This window comes from Hippocampus bargibanti, linkage group LG01 (assembly GCF_051943395.1).
Source record: "Hippocampus bargibanti isolate YZ-2025 linkage group LG01, ASM5194339v1, whole genome shotgun sequence".
Taxonomy (NCBI): Eukaryota; Metazoa; Chordata; class Actinopteri; order Syngnathiformes; family Syngnathidae; genus Hippocampus; species Hippocampus bargibanti.
In genome coordinates, this window is record NC_142734.1 from 7,298,670 (window position 1) to 7,322,507 (window position 23,838).

Here is a 23,838-nt window from a genome sequence, read left to right on the forward strand (position 1 = left end):
ATGCCAAATCCTTTAAATGGGGCACTGTAAAGTGAAGTTGAAAAGTTATATTCAGAAACGTACTGTATATTTCTCAACTGCGAGACTAATAAAGGCTAATCCAATCCAATCCAAGATAAAGAAGAAATTACCTGAACAACTACTGGGCTCACAGCGAAAATTTAGTCAAGTACTCTGTCACTTCCTATTACTGCCAATAGATGTCAGTCAGTCCAGTTAACCGAGCACGATAGACAGCAAAAGTGAAACGTGAGCCGTGTGAGCGTGCGTGTTCGCGCGTGTTCGTGTGCGCGCGTGTTTGTTTGAGTGTGTGCGTGCGTCGTGAGTGTGCGTGCGTGTGTGTCTGCGTGTGTATGTGTGTGTATATACGAACTAACCTTGAAGATGAGATTGCCTTTTCCAGCATATTTAGTGTGGAGTCAAAACAACTATGGTTTATTGATCAATCGAGTTATTGACTGATATATGCGATGATGTGACGTTCGATGAAGAGGATGAATGACAGTTACCTGTGGCACTGCATATCCCTCGCCCCGCCCTTAAGGCCCGCCCATCTCCTCTTAACTGAGACGCGTAGCATGCTGCTAACAGTTTGAACTTCTCTACCTTCATAGTTACAGTATGCCCCATGTGTAAATAAATGTTATGCCGACGAGTCCTCTTTTTCGGCCCATGAACCCGACATTTTCTTTGTTATGGTGTCGGAGAATGGAAACAGATGACGTGTCGGTGAGGGAGCAACTTTTCCACAACCGTGTCAGGGAGACCATCGTAAGTACTGCCTCCGTTCTGGGAAATGTAGCTTTTTTGTTTTGAAGCCAATAACAAACAAATAATGCTATGTGACACATGAAGCGACGATGTTGTATTTGAAGCCCCGCTTTGCAATTGCTCACACAAAGTTGAATTGCAAGTAATATATATATAAAGCATATTCCCCGAATCTGAATATATATGTTAAGAAATCTAGATTGTATCCTCCTTTTGTGTAATGCTGTAATACTGAGATGATCTGGCAACCCAGCCACTACGCAACATCACGTGACTTGACAGCGTTAAAAAGTTTATGTGTATGTTTTTTTTTACTTCTCGTACGACGATGAGCGCAGCGCTGCTCTCTGTGCTCTGGCAAATAAATATCCTACTTGTATGATCTAAACAAGAGGACCATCCCGACTCTTTATTCTCCCAAATGCATCGCGAAAGCGCTGAAGATCTCAACTATATATATATATATATATATATATATATATATATATATATATATATATATATATATACTGCATATGTAGGTGTGTGTATGTATATGTGTGTGTGTATGTAAACAGTATTTGTGTGTATACGTGTGTGTGTGTGTGTGTGTGAATATGTATGTATATATTTGTGTGTATACAGTATGGATATATATGTATACATATATACATGTATGGATGTATGTATACATGTATGGATGCATATATATATATATATATATATACGTATGTATGTATGTATGTATGTATGTATGTATGTATGTATGTATGTATGTGTGTGTGTGTGTGTGTGTGTGTGTGTGTGTGTGTGTGTGTGTGTATATATATGTGTGTGTGTTTGCGTGCGTGTGTATACAGTATGTCTATATATGTGTGTATATGTACAGTATGTACAACGGATGCATCTGTTTGAGAGGAAGTGGCCCCAGCACCTCTTACATTTGACAGTACTTATTTTTCTCTCTTAATTTCCGTTTGTCCTCTGCTGTGCATGTTTCTACTTGTATCACGTGCTGAGAATTTGATCTACTAGGTTTACATGAGTGTCCAAAATGACACACCTAAGATGTGTTTACTATACGACAGTGATTCCCAACCACCTTTACTTAATTCATTCATTAATTCATTCATCCATTCATTCATTTTCCAAACCATGTCATCCTCACTTCGGGTGTGAGGGATGCTGGAGCCGATCCCCCCTACCCTGAACCTGTTGCCAGCCAACCGCAGGGCACACAGAAATGAACAACCATCCGCACTCACATACAGTCATAATTTGGAGTGTTCAATCAGTCTGCCATCCATGTTTTGGAACGTGGGAGGGAACCGGACTCCCTGGGAAAAACCCACGCAGGCTGGGGTAGAACATGCATACTCCACAGAGGGAGTCCGGAGCTGGAATTGAATCTGGTGCCTCAGCAGTGTGAAATTGAGGTGCTAACCACGCGACTACATTCCTTGTAAGAAAAATACATAATTACATTTGATCAATTCTTTACGCTTGCAGTGTCATCCTTGACCACATAGGAAGGCATTTTCTATGCAAGTCGAGTTATACAGTATTTGAAGATGCGCAGAAACTATGGTAATGGCTCACAGAGGAAGTGCTTCTAAGTTTGATAAAAAATGTTGTGATCATTAAAAAGAGATTGAACTACATCTGAGCGAACCCTCATAATCACAGTGTTCCAGCGTATTACTTTCCCACAAGTAAAACTTAAGTAACTCTATTGTTGTATCATTAACGTCATTTTAATTGATCACTCACTGTATACAGATGGTTGTCTGTGGTGAAAACGCATGCTTGACTTTTTGTAATTCTTTAAATAGGAAAAAAATGTTAAATGCATGTATAGATACAAAACCAAAAATGTTGGACTTTAGGCAACCATTCATCACTTGGTTGGAGTAACTGTCATAATGACAAACACTAGTTCTAGTGGTCAGAGCGTTTTGCACTTGTACAGTATTATTAATAAATTATTTGAATCATCATCAGGCTCTCAACACCAAGTTCTGGAGTTAGTCCGTCCGTCTGTCCATCTGTCTGTCCGTCCGTCCGTCCATCCGTCTGCAGTATCTAGCTATCGACAGTATCTACCTATCGATCTATCTCTCAGTAGCTATCTTGCTATCGATCTATCTACTTGTAGCTAGCTAACAAGCTGTCATGGTGATAAACAATAGAATGGTGATGAATCTACCTAGCTAGCTATATTTCTTTATTTGTGGGGTTGTTGATTTGTTAATTTATTTTTGCATGTTTCGGACACACCAACAGAAATAACACATAACCTAGAGCTCAGTCACTTTTTGCAGTTGAACATAATCTCGAGTAGATACAGAAGACATCCGTAGCCCACACCCTGTACCTAGATAGAGATCAAGAAAGATGTGTAATTAGTACAAATTTACAGTAACACCTGGCAGCAGACGCACTTTGCTGTTTGTGGTCCATAACCACAGATTTAATGACATTGATTTTAAAGCAGCGATCGGAAATAAAAACCAGTTCTGAGATTTTAATTGCTTGCTTGCCTGTTGATTCCTGACAGATTCCTCTTGCACTACAGTACATCTTTATGTAGTACTTTCAGAAGAGCTTTGTCTGTAACCAAGCACTTTACAGAGCATTTAACATAAAATAACAAGCGTAAAACAGAACACACAACATAAAACACACTGGCATCGGGCGGAATTCTTATTGCTCCAAAATCATGAGACCCTAAAAATTTCATGTTGTTCCAACCATCAACCATGACATCAAAAAGAGCAAGTCACTTTCAGCAGTAAATATTGGACAATATGATAAAAAACACACCCGTGAAGTGCCCAGTAGTATCAATTAGTAGAAAATCTAAAAATATAGTACCGTATATTCCAGTGTATAAGGCGCACCGGAATACAAAGCGCACCCCCAATGAATGGTGTATCAACTATAAGGCACACCTTTGATGTATGAAAAAAAAGTTTTCCATATATAAATATACAAAAGTTTTGAAGATATATGGCGATTCGCATTATACGGCGCTACAGTAGTGGCTGGGGTTACGCACAACTTCTACAGGGGGAAATGGAGGCAGTCACTGGCTGCTGACAGTAGTGGCGAGACCTGTTGTGGCTTAAAGGACAACTGACATCACTTTTTGTTTCCTAACTGATGTCAGAAAAACATTTTATAGCATCTAAAATACCCAAAACACACAGGCTGATTTTTCTTAGTCAAATGCAAAACACCAATAAAAATGACTTAGTGTTCAAAATCTGCAAAAAATTGAGCTGCGAATTATATGCTTTCCTCTCCAGAACTATTTGAATCATATTCATAACTGGATGTGTACGAACTTGGGGCGGGACTTTCTGAAAATGCCCAATTCGCAGCTCAATTTTTTGCAGATTTTGGACACTTTAAGTCATTTTTATAGGTGTTTTGCATTTGAATAAAAATATCATACTGCGTGTTTTGGGTATTTTAGATGCTATAAAACGTTTTTCTGATGTCAGTTAGGGAACAAAAAAGTGACGTTGGTTGTCCTTTAAGTTTGAGAATCCGTTGTGACATGGAAAGAAAGCAATAATTCAAGTAATCCTTGGGTGGAGACTAATTGCTTGCTGTTTAAAGCTACCCAGTTCAATTTTTTTCCATTAGGCTGATGAAATTCCATCCTGATGCCCTTCTTGCATGTTTTTAAATCTTTTTTTTCATTTTGTGGTGTAACAGGGTGGTTGGGCAAGGACAGGACCACACAAAGAACTGTTGTAACTTTTGTAACAGAAGCTGCCATTAAGTATCATCAATTATGACATATCCGCTGAAACTTTGTGTTGAGTGTTGTGACATGCTTGCAGTCTGCTGCAGAATTAACCTCCCTCAGGCATGAATTGTGATGCATCTCCAAACTGGATCTTGGCCTTTGTAAACCCACTTTTTTACTTACTGAGACTGACGTGTGCTGAGAGACAAATTTGGAAATCCAGTTCAGCATGTTTAAACATTGTTCAGGTGATTGTCGGCTTTTGTTTCTCCCTGTGGCATTCATCTTCAAGATGTGTGGATAGATGCCTGCTTATTCAAGCAACACAGCAGTTTACCTCAGTCTGGGGCAGAATATTGAGATTCATCAGGCAGCAGAGCATGAACAATAGATTTGGCCTACATATTTGACAGCCCAATATCCAAAACAATGATATGTACAGGCAGCCCATCAGTATTTGTTATGCCTGACCACGTTTCCCTTTTAATCTTCCTCTTCTTTACAACACTGTCACCCATTTAGAACTCTTTGTTTTAATGAGGTGATAATCTTCTGAGCCCCATCTGTCTGTCCGTGTTTTTGCCAGCATACTTGATCTATTTTGCTTTTAATCGGGTGCATTTTGCATATTATCTGAACATGTACATCTTGATGTATTCTTTAAAAGCAGATCCTGTTTGTTTGTGTCTTTTTGTTGGTTTATTTGTGTCTTTTGTGGATAATGTCGGCATCAGTGTCTCATGCATTGACCGCATTCAGCTTGAGACATGGAAAAAAATTCAGTTGGACATAAAAATCGACAACAGGACATTTGGAGCTTTTTCCCATTCTCTGTTGAATGTCCCTTCAAATGTTGTCTTTCTGTTTCTTGTGCAGATCTGTGTACTCCTGTTTACATGCCTTTACATCGTGTCCTACCTCATCCTTTCACGATTCAAGAAGACGACAGAGTTTGTCACCTGTGAGTAAAGCCATTATTTGTTTGATTTTGGTTTAAGTGGAGATAATGCACGGCCAACTGACCGCCTCTCATGACTTGGACCCTTCGGGAGGTGTTTTATAAAGCCTTCGAGCTCTGTATCCACATTGGGGTTATTAGGCCAGTCTATAAAGCATTACTCATCTGTGGGGGAGGGGGTCCAATGCGAATAGGAAATCTCTTCTCTCCGCCTACCCTTATGTTCGGAACACAGACCAGAGAGACTAGAAGTCGCTTGAATGGACTACACTGCAAATCTGCTCGTTTTAATTCAACATTCGTGCCTTATAGTCCAGTGCGCCTTTTATATGAAAAAAAGTTTGAAAATACACCATTCATTGGGGGTGCGCCTTATACTACGGTGCACCTTATATACTAGAAAATGCGGTAGCTTTGGGGTCATCTTACACTGACTGAAGAATCTTGACAACTTTTCATCAACCGACACAGAAACGGGAGGACCTTTGTCTTTTTTTTAATTCATATTGTATTTCTCAAACATAAAATGCAATTAGAAAAGCTCCTTCAAAGTTGCTACTGTACGATAAGCCGCACACACGTCTTTGGTTACATTCAGTCTTACTTCTAGATCCACTAACTGAGAAGTTAACCCATTTACACCGAGCATGTTCCTATGAACACAGATACATTTTCTAATATTCTCATATTTGCACTATATACAGTTTTTTTTGTCTTTACACCCCCCACCCCTTTCAATCGCTGCTGTGGATTGCAAATGTCTCCATTGTGGGACTATTAAAGGCTTTCTGATTCTGAAATTCATTTTCAAATGCATTAATGTTGTTTCTTGCCACATTAATTATTGTTAATTATATATAATTACATTATTCTTAATTATATATTCCATTTGAACCTATTTGATACTCCGTTTTGATTTTATATAATTTTTTTGAAAATGAATTTGTCTGTGTTCATACGAACATGCTTGGCATAAATGAGTTCAGTAAAAGTTTTTAGTGTGACAACTAATTCTTTTTGGGGGGGATGGTGGAGGAGTTCACATCTGTCAGGAAATCACCACCATTCTGGACTTGCACGGCTGTCCAGAATTCAGTGGGTGAAGCCTCTTCGGTGGTTTCCCAAGTTCGGCATGGTCGGTGTGCAGTAAACCTTAGTGGTAAAATTGTTGCACCTTGAAAGACGCGTAAGGAATGAACCTAAACTCAAACGGAAAATATGCCCCGGAGTGAAGGCGTAGATGACTTTGTCAGTACTGTATCTCATGCGAACTCATACATTTGTCACATGGGAACAAACTGTTGCATGTTTGTGCCTATTAACGTTTTACATTAGAGCACAGGTGTCAAAGTCAAGGCCCGCGGGCCAAATCCGGCCCGCCACATCGTTTTTTTCGGCCCGCGAAAGCAAATCAAACTTGTTAAATGCCATGATGATTGCTAAAATCTGAGCCAAAATTTCATATTTTTGGATGTTGTGTTCTCTATATGCAGTGACGTGCAGTCAATAGAGGCAGGTGAGGCAGTGCCTCACCTGTCATCATGGAAAGCTGTCATGGAAATATCAAATGAAAAAATAAATTAAACAGTTAGATGTATTTAGTGATTTGTACTTTAAAGTTCTTGTCCATTTAACTTTATCGTTTTAGGATTTTCTTCAAAATCGCTGAATTTCCCGTTCAAATACTAAGTAGAGACGAGCGGTGACGTCATTGATGACGTCAGTGCCTCACCAGCCATGAACCTCACCGCACGTCACTGTCTATATGTAATATTTGAAGGGATTTAAACATTCTAATGGGTTCCCCAAATTCATAACGGCCCTCGAGAGGAAACCATAACTACAATGTGGCCCGCAGCAAAAAATGACTTTGACACCCCTGCATTAGAGCGATAAATAAGCAGAGAAACAGGTCGCCAAGCTGTTGAATTCAATATTTTTACTGCCACACTTCAATATTTTTACTGCAACATTTCAATATTTTTACTGCGACATTTCTCTCTTATGTGCAATGTCTAAACGTTTCAAGGAATGTTGTTGATTGATGCTAGCATGTTAGTTTTGTTGCTCAAAAGTGCAAATATCCTGTTTCAATATATTTGGCTCTCCAGGCCTGGTGGTTACATAACCATTTTGATAACTTAACTTCATTGAAAGCAGATGAGGATGTCCGCCAGGCCAAGTTGTCTTTGCTTTGCTATGGCTGGCTGGACTTCATTATGTGCCGTCGAAAACAGCCTGCACGCAAGAGCAGTCCAGCCCTGCAGTTGAGTAGCATTTGAGCAATGCCATGCTCAAATTGTTTGTGGGATTGAGTAGCAAAGAACTTGTGTTTGGGTCCGTAGCAGTCTTTACCTAGATGGACATACAAGACAGATTTTAGTTATTTCACCAGTGGTAGGCCGCCAGGGCCCGCAAGGCCTTCTCTGCTGACCCTAAAAATATCTGAATCACAGACGAATGTGAATTATATTTTGTCCATGAATTCTTATTAAATAATTCCAAATCGTCTTTCAGCTTCCTTTCATTACTTTTCCCCTGTTGTGCTGCTTCCAGAATTGTGTTTTCGTATTTAAGCATTTCACCAATCGCATTTCAGCCATCATTTGTTTCTAGGGTCAGAAATCTACCTCTACGCCTTCACAATCAGTTCTGCAGGCCCTGGAGCATAAAATAAGTGTCGATGAAACTGTTGCTTTAACCAATCAGAGTTTGAGTTGGAAACCTAATGCCTGCTTGCAGGCGCTGGAAAGATCAAAGTTTTCTCGTCACATGAATGGCTAGTCACTAGCCGATCATAGTATCACTAGCCACTAGTGACGAGCATACTGGCCAAAGCTAGCACACTATATCTGTAGCGAACTGCAGAAGCAAATATATTGTGTTGATTCAATAGCGGTTTTGTCAACGCACAATGGCTGAAGGAGGAAATTAAATGGATTTGGTTGCAGATATACTGTTAAAACCATTTCAAGACGGACTTTTCAAAAATAAATGGAAATCATTAAGTTCGGACAGCTCAGAACCTAGCAAAAATAGCAAATAATATTGCAATTTTATGAGGTTATCACAAATCCACATGTTCATAGTCAAAATTCGAACAGTTTAATGAAAGTATTTCTTAAGTTTCTTAAAGTCACAAGTTCTTTCCTGGCCAACGGTACCCTCTAGTGGACGTGTAGTGATCTCACACCACACTTACAGCTGATTAATTCAGACGTAGCACTACTGAAGGCCTCAGAGTGACATGCACAGCCGGCCACTGTATTTCACAATGTAAAACAGATGTTTTTCACGATAATTTCCTGCAGTTAGCATTCACAGTGACTCATTCTTTGTAGTTTAGTTTAGTTTTGTTTCATGATAAGTAATTTTTTACCTAGGATTCCAATCATACTTGTATACAATGTTTCCGAACCCCTCCCTCACACCCATTCCTCTGTGAACTCTGGTACTACTCATGGGCTTCACTAAGACTCCTTCAGAGTTTACCTTTGTCATGATAATAGAGACTCACAGGGTTTTTTTTCTTTACATAATGTTATGATGGTAGTCTACCAGTTACAGTTCCGCCGCACAGTGGAGAGGCTCAGGGTTCGAATTTGGCTCTGGCTTTCATGTATGTAGTTTGTATGTTCTCTGGGTTGCCTGTGTGAGTTTATCCCGGGTACTCCTGGTTTCACCCCAAAAACATGCATGGCAGGTTAATGGAACATACTAAATTGTCCCTAGGTATGTATGAATGTGAGCGCGGATGGTCGTTTGTCTCTGTGTGCCCTGCGATTGGCTTGCAACATGTTCAGGGTGTCCTCCACCTACTGCCCAAATACAGCTGGGATAGTGTCCGCCTCCCTTGTGAGAATTAAGTGGATCAAAAAATGGATAGATGGTTGATTGGATCGTTCAAAATAACCCCTGTAAACTCATACGCATGTTATTCTCAATGGAAGCACAATCAAATGTTTTGCTCTCTTTCAGATGATATTGAAGATGCGACAGTCAACAGAATTGCGTAAGTGAAAAGCTAGTAATGATTAACTGACTTGGGGCAATCTTCTTTCCCTCCCTCACGTTGATCAATGTCATGCAGTGTGAATGAAGAGAAACACATGCAGTGTGCCGAGATCCAACTTTATTGCCTTGTCGACTGTGTGGCTGCTGATTATGACAGGAACAGTATCCCTTTACCCTTTGTCCCGACACGCTGGCACTGTCGTCTTACCTTCTGTGGGTCACCTTGGCTGCTGTCCCAGACCAGCGTTAAAAACAAACAAAAATGTGACTTTGGATTACGAGTATAACTTTTGTCAAACAATCCCTCTGGTCCTCTCCTCCAGGCTGTGGTTGTGTACATTCACGCTCTCCGTTGCTCTGTGTGCCGTGCTGCTTCTGCCCATCTCGATTTTGTCGAATGAGGTCCTGCTCACCTTTCCACAAAGCTACTACATGCAGTGGCTCAATGGCTCTCTGATCCACGGTACATTTTTGTATTCATATCGTAACTTTCAAAAGCGTCAGAAACTATCATTAACTCATTCACTGCCATTCACGAATTTATTCGGGAATTGAAAATATGACGTAGAGCGCCATTCCCGAATTTGTTCGGGTTTTGTTTTTTTTTATGCTTGGGTGCCGGCAAAGCGCTGGCCATGACCTCTGGCCATGTTTTTTTCTTTTCCACAAGGGGGCAGCATTTCCCTTTTTTCCATGTTAGTGCTTTGTTCCAACTTCAGCTGTTGTTAAAGTGCTATACAGACCAATATGTACAGTTTGTATTGCATTGCATTTTTATTCTGATGAAAGAAGAGAGTAAAGTTTCTACCGCTGTATTGAATATTTATGTAGTCCTAAAACTCTTTATGTGTGCGTCCTGGAATTCAAATGGCAATGACAAAAACCCTGGCACTGGAGTGGACATATTTTTGCACGTCTTGCAGTGAATGAGTTAAATGACTTTCAAGGCACTATCTCAAGTGATGTTTGGGATTGTTTTAACGTGGTGTAACTTGCATTGTCCCCCCAAGATGTTTCTCTTCATTTTTCTTAGCATGATTCATGCTTGACGAGTTACAAGGAGTTGAAAAATGCTGCCGCTCAGTGGTGAAGTGTAGAACTGCAAAGAAATCCTCAACAAACTGGACACGTTTCTTCTCTTTTATCAGGGTTGTGGAACCTCGTTTTCCTTTTCTCCAATTTGTCCCTGGTCTTCCTTATGCCATTTGCATACTTCTTCACCGAGTCTGAAGGATTTGTCGGATCCAAAAAGGTAATAACGAACCTTGTGATTAAAGCATGCTCTTTGAGCTCTGTGCTTGAATACGTCCGTGTTCTGTTTGTGTATGCAGGGAGTGATGGCACGAGTATATGAAGCAGTTGTCCTATTGTTGCTCTTAGCCCTCCTGGTTTTGGGCATTGTGTGGGTGGCATCAGCCCTTCTGCACGACAACCTAGCCAGGAAGAGCCTCTATGGTCAGTCAACTGTTTGGTGATCCACTTGAGAACCTTTTGACCCAAAGTCTTCCTGTGTGTGCTTGTCAATTGCAGATCTGTGGGAGTATTACCTTCCCTACTTATACTCAGGCATCTCTCTCTTTGGAGTGTTGCTGCTCCTGTGTAGGTCTCCTTTGTTGTGGATTTCAGATCATTCAACTTTGTTGATATTATTTTCATATCATCTGTGAATTTGTTCTCCTCAGTGTGTACACCTCTTGGGTTGTCTCGTATGTTCAGTGTAACGGGCAGCCTGTTGGTCAAACCTCAGGTGAGTGACATACCTGATGTTGAGTGAGGCACCACATTGCTTTTATTTGTTGTGTTTTGCAGTTTGGAGTCACCTTACAATTCTCATAATTTCTAACTATTTTTGCTTTTTTTTTCATATGCTGTGCACTTAGTATCATACCACCTCATGATCCTTAAAAAAGTTATAATTGGAATATTTGGGACAGTCCTGCAAGATCACATCAATTATATTTACTGATACATCTAGCTGATGCATTAGTTTGACGTGCAATCTTACAAAACATGTATGCAGTAATCCCATGCTACTTCACGGTTTGATTTTTTTCCAACCTAAAAAAAAGGCACTACAGTACAGTACTGTAAAACGACGAGTCACAGAGAGCAGCATACAGCATTCATTAGATTTACTGTTGTTATTTTTTTCTTTATTCATCCATTATGAAAGCATTACTGTGCTGTAAATGAAAATTAGTTCAGGAACCAAAAACGCCGGTTTCATTTGGCCACACCTCACAATGAGTCAAACAAATTAATATAAACAACATTTTCAGCACATTGCTTACTGTACATTAATCGTCTTGACTTTGTTTACCTTCATGTGATGCCGCGCTGTCAACACTGGGTTTTCTTTTTTCATTTATTTTCGTGCTGACTCGGGCCAAAGCTGATTGGCCGAGAGACGACACTACTGGTCAGCATTCAACCTACCTAAATGTTTATCCCTTCTCCTGTTCTCGCATTGCGTTAATTCAGGTTACGTACTGTACGTAATCTCGTATTTTAGTTTGTACAGTGTACTTAATACACCCGACAATGGCTCCTAAGCACCGCGTGCCTTCAAAATCATCCAGCGAACCCCAAAAAAGAGAGGAAAATGATGATAGTGAAAAGGAAAATTACTTGACACACTGAGGGAAGGTGAAAGTTATGCCGCTGTTGCACGCCATTACATCAATGAATCTATGATGCGTTCCATCAGGAAAGACGTGTAGTGTACCTGTAAATATACTCTATATACTGTATGTTGACAGTGGACTGTTAGCATTAGAGTTTTGTACTGTACTACAAACATTTACTCTGCTTCTTTATGCATGTCCTGTACTATGTTCCACTAAATTTGATCTTATAAATATTTTTTTGTACTCATACACATGTAAATTTACCAACTTAGCTTTATCGCGGTTTTTCATCTATCACAGGTCGTCCCGGTCCGCATTAACTGTGATAAACGAAGGATTACAGTAGTTGTACTAGTAGTCAGGATCCAGGATGGGAAAGCAAAGATAAATGTACACTGTGTTTTTTTTCACTGTTTGTCTTCTCTTCCTTAGCTGTTTGAAGATGTTGATGAAGCCCTCAGATGCACCACACTGGAGGAGGACTCGCTTTACCGAAAATTGAAGTGTGAGTAGCCAATGAACCTTGTTGGTTTTAGATTGAATTTAAAATTGATGTTTTGCCTGTAACAAGGTGGCAGTTCTCAGTCCTGCTGGGTTAAGCTAAACATTGAAGCAATGAAGAAAGAGCACCAAGCTGTCCGGATAAAGCGTATCGCCTTGGGTGCGTTTCACCTCTCCATCGGTGTTGACATTGTGCAGTCATTGTTTGCTCAACTGGTTTCTTCTTTCGGCCTTGGCAGAGAAGCGAAGGAAAGCGTCGCCTTGGCAGAGAAACTTGGGCTATCCGCTGGCCATGCTTATGCTCCTCGCTCTCACCGTAATTATTCACAATGTTCTTCCAGGCTGATTAAAGTCTGTCTTTCAGCCAATGAGCCCTTTGGGAATATTTGTCTGTTTTCAGGTTTTGTGTGTTCTGATGGTGTGTTTCAATGTGCTGGAGCTACTCCTTGACGAGACGGCGATGCCCAGGGGAATGGAAGTAAGGATTTTATTAGGGGGTTTTGCAGCAAGTCCCGTGCATCTTTTGAGGTGCAGCTTTTTTTTGTCCATTCAGGACCCTCACCTTGGGATGGCCTCCTTCTCAATGTTTGGTTCACTGGGTGCAGCAGTTCAAGTTGTCCTTATACTGTATCCTTTCAGTGCAATGACACTGTGATTGACCAGCAGTCTATTTTGTGTTTAGTGATGCATGGGGGGCGATCACCTTTAAAAAAAGTTGCTGAAACACATCTGGGGGGCGATCATGGGGTGTGATCACCTTTAAAAAAAGTTGCTGAAACATATGTGTCCTTCATAATAACCGACAGCTATTTAATGGTTTCATCAGTTGTAGGATTCTATAGCTCTCCTCTCTTCACCAGCTTGGTACCTCGTGCACAAGACACTAACCTCACACAGGTAACTCCACCATCTACACATCAAAAATACATGCAAAAACTACATTTATAGATGTGTTTGAAAATATGGTACCTGGTTGAAAACAATTTCTGTGATGTGTAAAATCTGTAGAGATCAACATAGAGTTTTTTACATTTGTTTTCTTTAATTTTTTTGCCAATGGTAAATTGGATTGGATATGCCTTTATTAGTCTCACAGTGGAGAAATTTACATTTCACAGCAGCAAAGTGATGAAAGGAATGAGAGTAGAAAAACAAAATACATGAGCTGCTGGAAAGGCAGCCACTCCTGCGGCGCCGTCTTGAAGTCAAAAGAACAAAAAAAATGAAGCCCAGTTGTTCCCCAATTCCCACTTTTTTAGAACTTGTGCTCCACCTCACTGATAGTTAGCTAGCTCCAGAGAGCCTCGTCGTCACAGCAAGCTATGAGATGACTTAATGAATAAGTTGTACTAGTAGCCAGGATCCAGGATGGGAAAGCAAAGATCAGTAATGGACGCTTAAAGTGGATATGTTTTCACCGGCCAACCAAGTAGGCATAAGAAAGATAATACATTAGCATAATTTTCCCAGGTTGCAATAAAGGTGTTTAAAGGGATGTTAACTCATTCACTGCCAATCATGTGCAAAAATGTGTCCACACCAGTGCAGGGTTTTTGTCATTGTCACTCGATTTCCAGGACCCACAGAAAATTGAGTTTTAGGACTACTTAAATATTCAATACAGTGTTAGAAATCTTAGACTCTCTTTCTTCTTCAGAAAAAATAGCTAATTCCTCAGTTATATGAGTCTGGAGTTATATGAGCTTAAAATGAGGGTGGCTGTCCAAAATACAATGCAATACACACACATTGGTTTATATAGCGCTTTAACAACAGCTGAAGCTGAAACAAAGCGCTTAAAGGACAACCAACACCACTTTTTTGTTTCCTAACTGACATCTGAAAAACGTTTTGTAGCATCTAAACTACCCAAAACACGCAGGATGATATTTTTAGTCAAATGCAAAACACCAATAAAAATGACTTAAAGTGTCTAAAAACTACTTCAAATTGAACCCGGAGGTTGCCAGTTTGAGAAGGTGGCGCCCCGTTGTTCGTGGTGTCACGCCAAGACGTCTTGCCTTGCTCGACAATCAAAACAATGGCTTGTAACTCATCCAGTTATGAATATGATTCAAATAGTTCTGAAGAGGAAAGCATACATGTTTGCAATCGATTAAATAATTTATTCCGTGTCATTTTGAGGCATCTGGAGAGAAATGTAGCACCCAAAAAATGCAGAAGATGGTGACAAAGCTCCGTGGAAATGGGCTGATTTGTCTCCTGGGAATTTTTGTCAGCGAATATCAAATAGTTGTTCGGTGCAACACACAAGGATTCACCATCGCATTACTTATGTGTTTTCCTTCTAATTTTGCCATCAACACGAAATTTTCAGACCAAACAAAGTACCGCAAAATGCATTGACGTGATGAAAGGACTGCTACAGTGTGTCCTTTCTCGGTCAGGGGCGTTCCTTCCGTGATATGACGTCAGGAATCGTCACCAACTCAAAAACAAGACGGAATATTCAGCGTGAGTCTTAAAACGTAAAATATAGCTATATGCGGAGGAGTCTTTGTAAAATACGCTCAGTAGAAGTCATTTGAAGCGATTTTACAAATTATGGACACAACTTGTCCGCAGGCGTTGGTTGTCCTTTAAATATCCCCACACACTGGCAACATGGCACCACTGTGTCGCCTAAATGCGACTTACACATACATCAGCAAAAATTGGCAAGTATTCTTCGAAAAACTAGCTCATATCACGCCTGGAATAGAAGTCAAAGCGAGGATAGGACAAAGTACACGCTCAAAGTCCTTACCTGCTGGGTACCCCGCCGCACTTATGAACGAGAGATTGGAGAACAAATACAACTGAAAGAGTCAGCGTATTTTGGAGGCAGTAAACATAAGGAGACATGAAAAATACTTCTATACTGTCCATTAGCTATCTAGATAGCAAGCTGGTTATCTATCTATTAGATAGCTAGCTAGCTTTCTACATATTTGAGTTATTCCGTGTTGAGTGAATGCTGGCGCGTGTGGCTGCCTGCTGCTCACCCACAGAAAAAACCTGTCCTGTGACTATAAAGTGACCTTGAGAGTTTTTAAAGGCGCTGATAAATGAAATGTATTATTATTATTATTATTATTATTATTATGAAAACAATTGTATTTTTTCTGTTCCCTTTAGATGATTGCCAACTGTGTTTCTCTTCTCATCCTGAGCTCAGCACTGCCAGTGTTTTCACGGACACTTGGTAAGAATGGAAGGAAACTACCAGCAATATGAAATTGTAGTTTTAGTAACCGCCACAAGAGGGCGTTTGTGGCCTTTGCTACCTGAGAAGGAGAACTTTGGCGTTGCTTCCGTTCACTTGTATTCTTGTGGTCTTAGGCATCACGCGCTTTGACCTGTTGGGAGATTTTGGCCGCTACAACTGGCTTGGGAACTTTTACGTGGTATTCCTGTACAACATGCTGTTTGCTGGCCTCACCTCTGCCTCTCTGATCAAGACGGTCACGTGGGCTGTGCAGAGGGAACTCATCCGTGCATTTGGTTGGTATTCTTTTAATTTTGTGACTCTGCAAGTCAAAATGACAGCATATCGAAATGGCGTGAGTGCTTTGAGCTGAAATTGACTGCACTTGGATAAGCCATCAAGAGTTTCCCAGCATGGGGCCCCATTTCCCTGTGGGCTGACTGCTTTTCCTTAGATAGAAAGAATACAATTCATACAGGAAAGTGTCAAAGGACAGGAGGAGAGTCGGATCCCCTTGGGAGACCTTCAGGACCACCGCCCTGGACCCCCTCGCAGCACACACAGCCACGTACCCTCCGCCCAACACAAACAAGTCCTCAAAGCTCCACGCACACATGCAGTCCCCCTTCCTTACAGTTTAGATAGCATCTCTGCGCTAAGGCCACCTCACTTATTCTTTTCCATTGCCTCCCAGCTCACTTTTGTTCCATGATTAATCGACTCTGGCTTCACCCGAACCACTATTTTCCCCTTGTTTTAGCACTCCACCCTGCAATTGTGCTGAATTTAATTTCATCATCTCGTTTTGCAGGTCTCCACCGACTGCCCTTAAGTGTGTCACGCTCCACTGTCCCGTTCAGACTTCTCCTGGCAAGTGGACTGTCCAAAATCCAGTGACTTCTCCCTTGTCATTGGGTGACCAAGGCACCTGTGGAGTTCATTGTTGTCGTCAATGGCGACGGATTTGTATGGAGTAAAGGGCCAAGGGAGATACAGACACTTGACTGTGTGCAGTGGGTGGTCTGCTCAAATGTTCAATGACCAAAATTTCAAGATATGAGCATTCACATGAGCATAACAACAGCCTTGACAGGTTTAACGAAGAGACGTGGTTATGGCTCAGGGGGGGAGCCCATTGTGAATCAAAGCCTTATTTCATGGGCAGTGAAGGCCCAAAACAGGAGATGAAAGGATGGCTTCTGAAACACGTACAGGTCAGCAAAGCTATTTTCAAGCATTATGCTGTAGCTGTGATATTATTTCCTCTTCCTGCTCCAGATTGATGGGTGGCTCGCTCTCATCGGAAACTTCCCGACACTTTCTTTTCGAAGGATGTTCCACTATTTTAAGAGTTGCAATCGGACACATGTGGTGCAGCCCGGACTGCTGTACAGTTCGGCGTGAGTAGGAAATTGCGCAGAAAAAATGGGATGACGGAGCATCTCGTGTAGTCTGTGGGCTGAAGAGTGTGCTGCTTTACAGTTTGTCTGTGAAATATTTCGGGTTTTTTAGGGGTATGTGAATAAGTTTACAAAGTCAAACTCTTGACTTACAAAAATGCACAAAAGGAATGCTTCACTCTTGTGTCTTATGTATTTAAAGCCAAGCGAAACCCCCGTCATGGGGCATCTTGTGACTTTGACCGACCATACTGTGAACTATTCTTTTGTTTTTGTTCGGGAAGTGCAATAAGGTTTAAAGCACCTGTAACTTATCCAAGTGATTTTTAAAATGTGTTGATCTCAACTGACTCTTGTAGATGTCGATGTATTTTGGTTTGTGTGGTTGTTTCTCATAAAGCCAGTTTCAATTTTTGATAATTTCCGATACATCCTGATCGGCTGTAAATCCACAAAACGATCATCCTCTTGTCACTTGTGATCTTTTTCCCCCTGTTAACACGTTACAAGACATCAGTGTGATCAGCAGGGGGCAGTGCATGTCAAGTTCTTCCTTCTGTTCGGTTTTAGCAGACTATTAGTCAGTCGTTTGCATGGATCACTGAGGGTTCACTCTCCTTTTCTCATTGTTAATAAATAGGAACACAATATTGCTGAATCTGGTTTAAATCAGATGCAAGAGCATTGGAGGAGTTTAACGTCACAGGATCACAGGAGTCGTAATCCCATTTTCCCTTATACAACTGTTGGCTGTGAAGCAGCTGGAACACCAAATCTTTAGAGTTCTTCTCAAAGGTTGCCAAATAGTGCTTAATGTTTACTTTAAAACATCATTGTCATTTTAACAGCTAAATTTAATAAACAATTGTCTTGTTTTTAAAGTGATTTTGGTTGACTTTTTTGTGCATATTATAACAAAGCACTGGATTGATCTGTGATTGATACTTTTGACTTCCACCCTTCTGGTTGGACTTCTTTTAATCAGCTATAGAAGAAAGCTTTATTTTGGATTGTCTTTCAGCGATGCCCCCCCACCGCGCCACTCTCGGGGGGGCCCACGCTTTCCCTTCTTTGATTCATGTGTCAGATAAAATAAAATAAAAATAAAAATGCAACTCCAACTTGCAGGACTGACATTCTCTCCTCGCGTCTACCCCATCCTGCCCGCCGCCTCTCTTCCGTCACTCTTCCTTGCCCATTGTCCATTTCCTCATCCGACCCCCCACCCCCATCCGTCCTCTGAAGTCAGTTCAAGAAAAGGCCGTCCCTTGATTAATTTCTCTGGCGAGATTTGGGTTTGCATTTCTTGTTTTGTTTCGTTGAATGTCTTAATCAAGCATATTTTCTTTCGGGTTTGTTTTGCATTGTTTCGTCTGAAAACACACCAAAAAAACGCAAACAAGGTTGCATTTGTGCACATCTGGTGACTGGTCGAACTCTAAGGAAGTTCCATTTCGAAGTTGTGTTGAGAGACTGGCTAGTTAAGTTTTAGTCAATAATGAAATTCCCCTCAATACTTTGGCACCACAATACAATACACATTGATTTATATAGCGCTTTAACAACTACTGTGAAAGGCATTTCTCCCAAAGGGCAGCTGGGACGGCCTCCAGCACCCCCGCGACCCAAAACATAAATAAACAAATAAAAACATTGCTGACCAAGCCTTCACCAGTCTCAGAGGATGTTCATTCTTTTTAGATTTGTAAATCTGGGGAAAAATGATCCCAGATGTCACACAGAACTTCTGACAGTCATTTAAAGTTGTCACTTTATGGCTTTCAGAAACACTAAAAGAAATCAAGAAAATAATATATGTAACAGTAACATTTTTACATCAAACAGAAGGAAATTGTATGAAATTACTAAATACTAACTTCTGAAGGCGTGAAAAAGGGGATGTCATCTCTGTAAATTTCTCTTGCCTAAACTAACACCTGCAGTCTACAGTAGATCTGCTTGTTATTCTGCAGTGAAACAGGAGTGCTGAAGCCATGTCGAGCTATCATCCGAAGTGGACTGAGCTGAATGATGGCGTCAAAGTCAGACATGTCAATGGAACCAAAAGACAGGATGATCTCATTTTTTAACAAAGGTAATTCAACAACCACGCAACGTTGGATCAGATGTTAGCTCCTCACAGTGAGCTGTGGCAATAGTGTATTGGTGAATGAATTGCCACTCTGCATTGAGGAAGGTGACGGTGTTGAAACTTTTGTCTGGTGTCGTTCCATTGAGACAATTCCATTATATATAATTTTTCCCCTCAAATTGAGCTATTAAATATCAGTAGTGGGCCGCCATGGCCTGCAAGGTCTTCTCTGCTGCCCTAAAAATATTTGAATTACAGATGAATGTGAATGATATTTTGTACATAATTCCAAATTGTCTGAGCTTCCTTTCGTTGCTCCCCCACCCTGTTGTGCTGCTTCTAGATGTGTGTCTTCGTATTTAAGAATTTATAATAATTGGATTGGATTGGATTTGCCTTTATTAGTCTCACAGTGGAGAAATTTACATTTCACAGCAGCAAAGTGATGAAAGGAATGAAAGTCTTCTTCTTTTCCTTTCGGCTTTTCCCTTCAGGGGTAGGAAAGAAAGTAGAAAAACAAAATACATGAGCTGCTGAGTAACATGTAAAGTAAAATTAAAGTAAAGTAAAATTAAAGTAAAGTAAAAGTCTAAGTAAAATGCTGAGTAATAATAATACATTTAATTTCTAACCAATCACATTTCAGCCATCATTTGTTACCAGGGTCAGAAATCTATCTCTTCGCATTAAAGGACAACCAACGTCACTTTTTTGTTTTTTAACTGACATCAGAAAAACTTTTATAGCATCTAAAATACCTAAAACACGCAGTATGATATTTTTAGTCAAATGCAAAACACCAATAAAAATGACTTAAAATGTCCAAAATCTGCAAAAAATTGAGCTGCGAATTGGGCATTTTCAGAAAGTCCCACCCCCAGTACGTGACGTCACGCCAAGACGTCTTGCATTGCTGGTGAATCAAAACAATTGCTTCAGATTCGGAGAATATGCTTTCTTGTTACACATCCAGTTATCAAAGTCAAAAGGTCAAAGTCAAAGTCAGCTTTATGTTATGTTATGAATATGATTCAAATAGTTCTGAAGAGGAAAGCATACATGTTTGCAATCGATTTATATGTGCCATTTTGAGGCAAAATTGGGGGAAAATCTCACCCAAAAAAAAGAGGCACAAAATGGCGACCTCCAGTGGCCACCTCCGCTTCCACAGGCTGATAAATTCCTTATATGGAGCTTGGATGCCCTCTTCTGGCGGCTTTTGGGTGCAACACGGTTCTCAGACCAAACATGTACAGCAAAATACATTGACGTGATGGAAGGACTGCTACGATGTGTCTGTTTTCGGTCAGGGGGCGGTCCTTTCGTGACGTCACGTACGGACTCGTCATACTCAGAGCAAGTCTTAAAAAGTAAAATATAGCTGTATGCGGTGGAATCTTATTAAAATACGCTCAGTAGAAGTCATTTGAAGCCATTTTACAAATTATGGACACAACTTGTCCGGAGACGTCGGTTGTCCTTTTACAATCAGTTCTGCAGGCCCTGGAGCATAAAAATCAATGTCGATGAAACTGTTGCTTTTAACGATTAGAGTTCGAGTTGGCAAACCAAGGCTTATTCGAAGACGCTGGTTAGTTTTCGCGAACTATGACTCACCGCTAGTGATAACACCATACTGGGCAGAGCTAGCATACTGTATCAGTAGCAAACATTTTTGTGTTTATTTAATAGTGGTTTTGTCAACCCACAATGGCTGAAGGAGGGAAATAAATGGATTAGGTTGCATATATACTGTTAAAGACATTTTCAAGGTGGACTTTTCAAGAACAGATGGACATCATTAAATTTAGAGAGCTATGAAGCTAGCAAAAATACCAAATAATATTGCAATTTTATGTTATCATGAATCCCCACGTCCATTGTAAAAATTCGAACGGTTTAATGACAGTATTTCTTAAGTTTCTTCAAGTTCCAAGTTATTTCTAGGCCAATGGCACCCTCTATTGGACGTGCAGTATTATCACACCACACTCGCAACTGAATTGCTTGGATTCACCTTTATTAGTCTCGCAGTGGAGAAATTTACATTTCACAGCAACAAAGTGATAAGAGGAAATGAAAGGAAGAATTAAAAAAAAATACAGGAGCTACTGGAAAGGCAGGCTTCAGAGGTAGTACTACTGAAGGCCTAGGAGTGACAAGCACGGCGCGCCAATGTTAAATATACATATTTTTTGCTTCTAGTTCGTACAAAGAAGTAACCGTTTCTGTGATTTTTTTGTTTGTTTTTGTTTCAACTGTTGTTGGGAATCTTTATTTTGGGCAACAGATGATCACAGCAAAAGTGGATTTTGCATCGGTCTCGATTGAGTCCAACTTCTGGAGTGCGCCTGCGGCTGCATCAACAACATGAGCTCTCTGTGTTGGGGCAATCAAAGGGTTACAAACAGTCCCATTGGGTGACACACACCATCAGAATGGTTGTCAGGCATATCTTGGACAAGGCAGCAGACAGACCGCTTGTAACGGGATGAGATAGGCTATCTTTATTGTCAAAACATAAGAATGAAGGGATGGGGGAGGGAGGCGGCAGATTAGCTTTCCTGACAGCGGACCATTTGAACTGGATGCCAAAATGAATTAGACGCCGTTGCAACCTCATTTGTGTGCTCGCAAATGACCGAAGCACTTACAGGAAAAAGGCGAGACTTGCCGGCTAATCAACTGATAATGGCACTCGCACTCTCCGGCCAGCATCCTGCGTGCACGCTCATGGCACACTTGCTTCACACGAGCAGGCCTGGATGATTTTTGTGCCTAAGTATTATGATGTTGTTGTTGTGATTTTGGCTGGGCAGTGATTCTGAAACAGTGTAGCACACTTGAGCAGATGCTAAACATAAACAAATAAAGCAAAAATAGTTGTTGGGTCACACTCACAAAACAAGGTAGACCATCATATCCATTAACCTCCAAGTCACGGGTCAGGAAGTTCCACCCTTTTCAGTCTATTGTGTCCTCGCCCCACAGTACAAGATCTCAACCTCACCATCCCTCTTTCAAATTTAAGCTCACATGCCTGTGTGCATGCTTAACTTTGTACATAGTAGACAACAGGGCGGGCCGTGGATTTCATCACAAGGCCTTCAGTCGTGCTATGTCTGAATCAATCCAGACTGACAAAAGTGTGGTGTGGTACCCTCCACTAGAGGATACCATTAGCCGGGAAATAACTGACCAAGCTCTCATAATTATGTCCAACTTTTCTTGAAAAGTCCATCTTCAAAATGGCTTTAACATTAAAGGATAACCGACGCCTCCGGACAAGTTGTGTCCATAATTTGTAAAATCGCTTCAAATGACTTCTACTGAGCGTATTTTACAAAGATTCCAGAGCATATAGCTATATTTTACGTTTTAAGACTCACGCTGAATATTCAGGAAGTCTTGTTTTCGAGTTGATGACGATGCCTGACATGATGTCACGTCTGGAATGCCCCTGTCTGAGAAAGCGACAGACAATGCATTTTGGGTACTTTGTTTGGTCTGAAAACTTCGTGTTGATTGGTGTTGATGGTGAAATTAGAAGGAAAAAACATAACGCAATGGTGAATCGTGTGTTGCACCAAGACTACTATTTGATACTAGTTGACACAAATTCACAGCAGACAAATCAGCCCATTTCCAACGAAGCTTGGGCAACATTGGAGTGCAGACGCCTCAAAATGAGACGGACTTCTTTAATCGATTGCAAACATTTATGCTTTCCTCTTCTGAACTATTTCAATCATATTCATAACTGCATGAGTAAAAAGAAAGCATCTTCTCCAAATCTGAAACCATTGTTTTTATTCTCGAGCAAGGCAAGACGTCCTGGCGTGACGTGACGAACAAGGGGGCGGGACCTTCTGAAACTGAAACTTTCTGAGGTGATTTTGAAGTACTTTTGGGACACTTTAAGTCATTTCTATTAGTGTTTTCCATTTGACTAAAAATATCAGCCTGCGTGTTTTGGGTATAAAAACGTTTTTCTGATGTCAGTTAGGAAACAAAAAATGGTGTCGTCCTTTAAATCTTCAACCAAATCAATTTCTTCTCCTCCTTCAGCTATTGTACGTTATTAAATCAACACACTATATTTACTTGTGCAGCTCGCTACAGATACAGCAGGGGTCGGGAACCTTTTTTTACTGAGAGCCATAAAAGTAAAATATTTAGAAATGTTTTTCAGTGAGAGCCACACACGCGCACGCGCACACGCGCGCACGGAAATGCGCACACACGCATGGCCGCTTTTCAACAAAATGTCAGAATGTATTATTTAAAATAACTACATATGTGATAGTACTCACAATTAGCATGAATGGTTTTCCGTTCCTCGTGATTGGTAAAAATCGGAATGAAAGTCAACTTGCCGGTTCCATACGCAAAGTTACTGCTAGCTAGCGTGCACACGGCTCATTAGCTTCCACACTTGCTTTCTGCTGTCTCTCGCAGAAGTATATTGATACTAATGTTAGCATGGGGCTTGTCAAAATGCCACTGACATTCGACTGTTTCATCGATGATA

At 40.8% G+C, this 23,838-nt stretch overlaps 1 protein-coding gene across 1 annotated transcript; it reads left to right on the top strand.

Moving 5' to 3' along the window:
• The first annotated feature begins 582 nt into the window (after window positions 1–582).
• Window positions 583–18,764, top strand: lmbr1l (limb development membrane protein 1-like). Its single transcript, XM_088993081.1, has 17 exons — window positions 583–771; window positions 5,384–5,468; window positions 9,444–9,477; window positions 9,803–9,942; window positions 10,628–10,731; window positions 10,811–10,934; window positions 11,010–11,078; window positions 11,162–11,226; window positions 12,539–12,611; window positions 12,678–12,767; window positions 12,847–12,923; window positions 13,008–13,085; window positions 13,161–13,234; window positions 13,414–13,504; window positions 15,746–15,812; window positions 15,950–16,111; window positions 16,627–18,764. Exons 1-17 carry the CDS (start codon window positions 646–648, stop codon window positions 16,710–16,712), a joined length of 1,545 nt encoding a protein of 514 aa, XP_088849207.1. The 5' UTR covers window positions 583–645; the 3' UTR covers window positions 16,713–18,764.
• The last annotated feature ends 5,074 nt before the right edge of the window (window positions 18,765–23,838 follow it).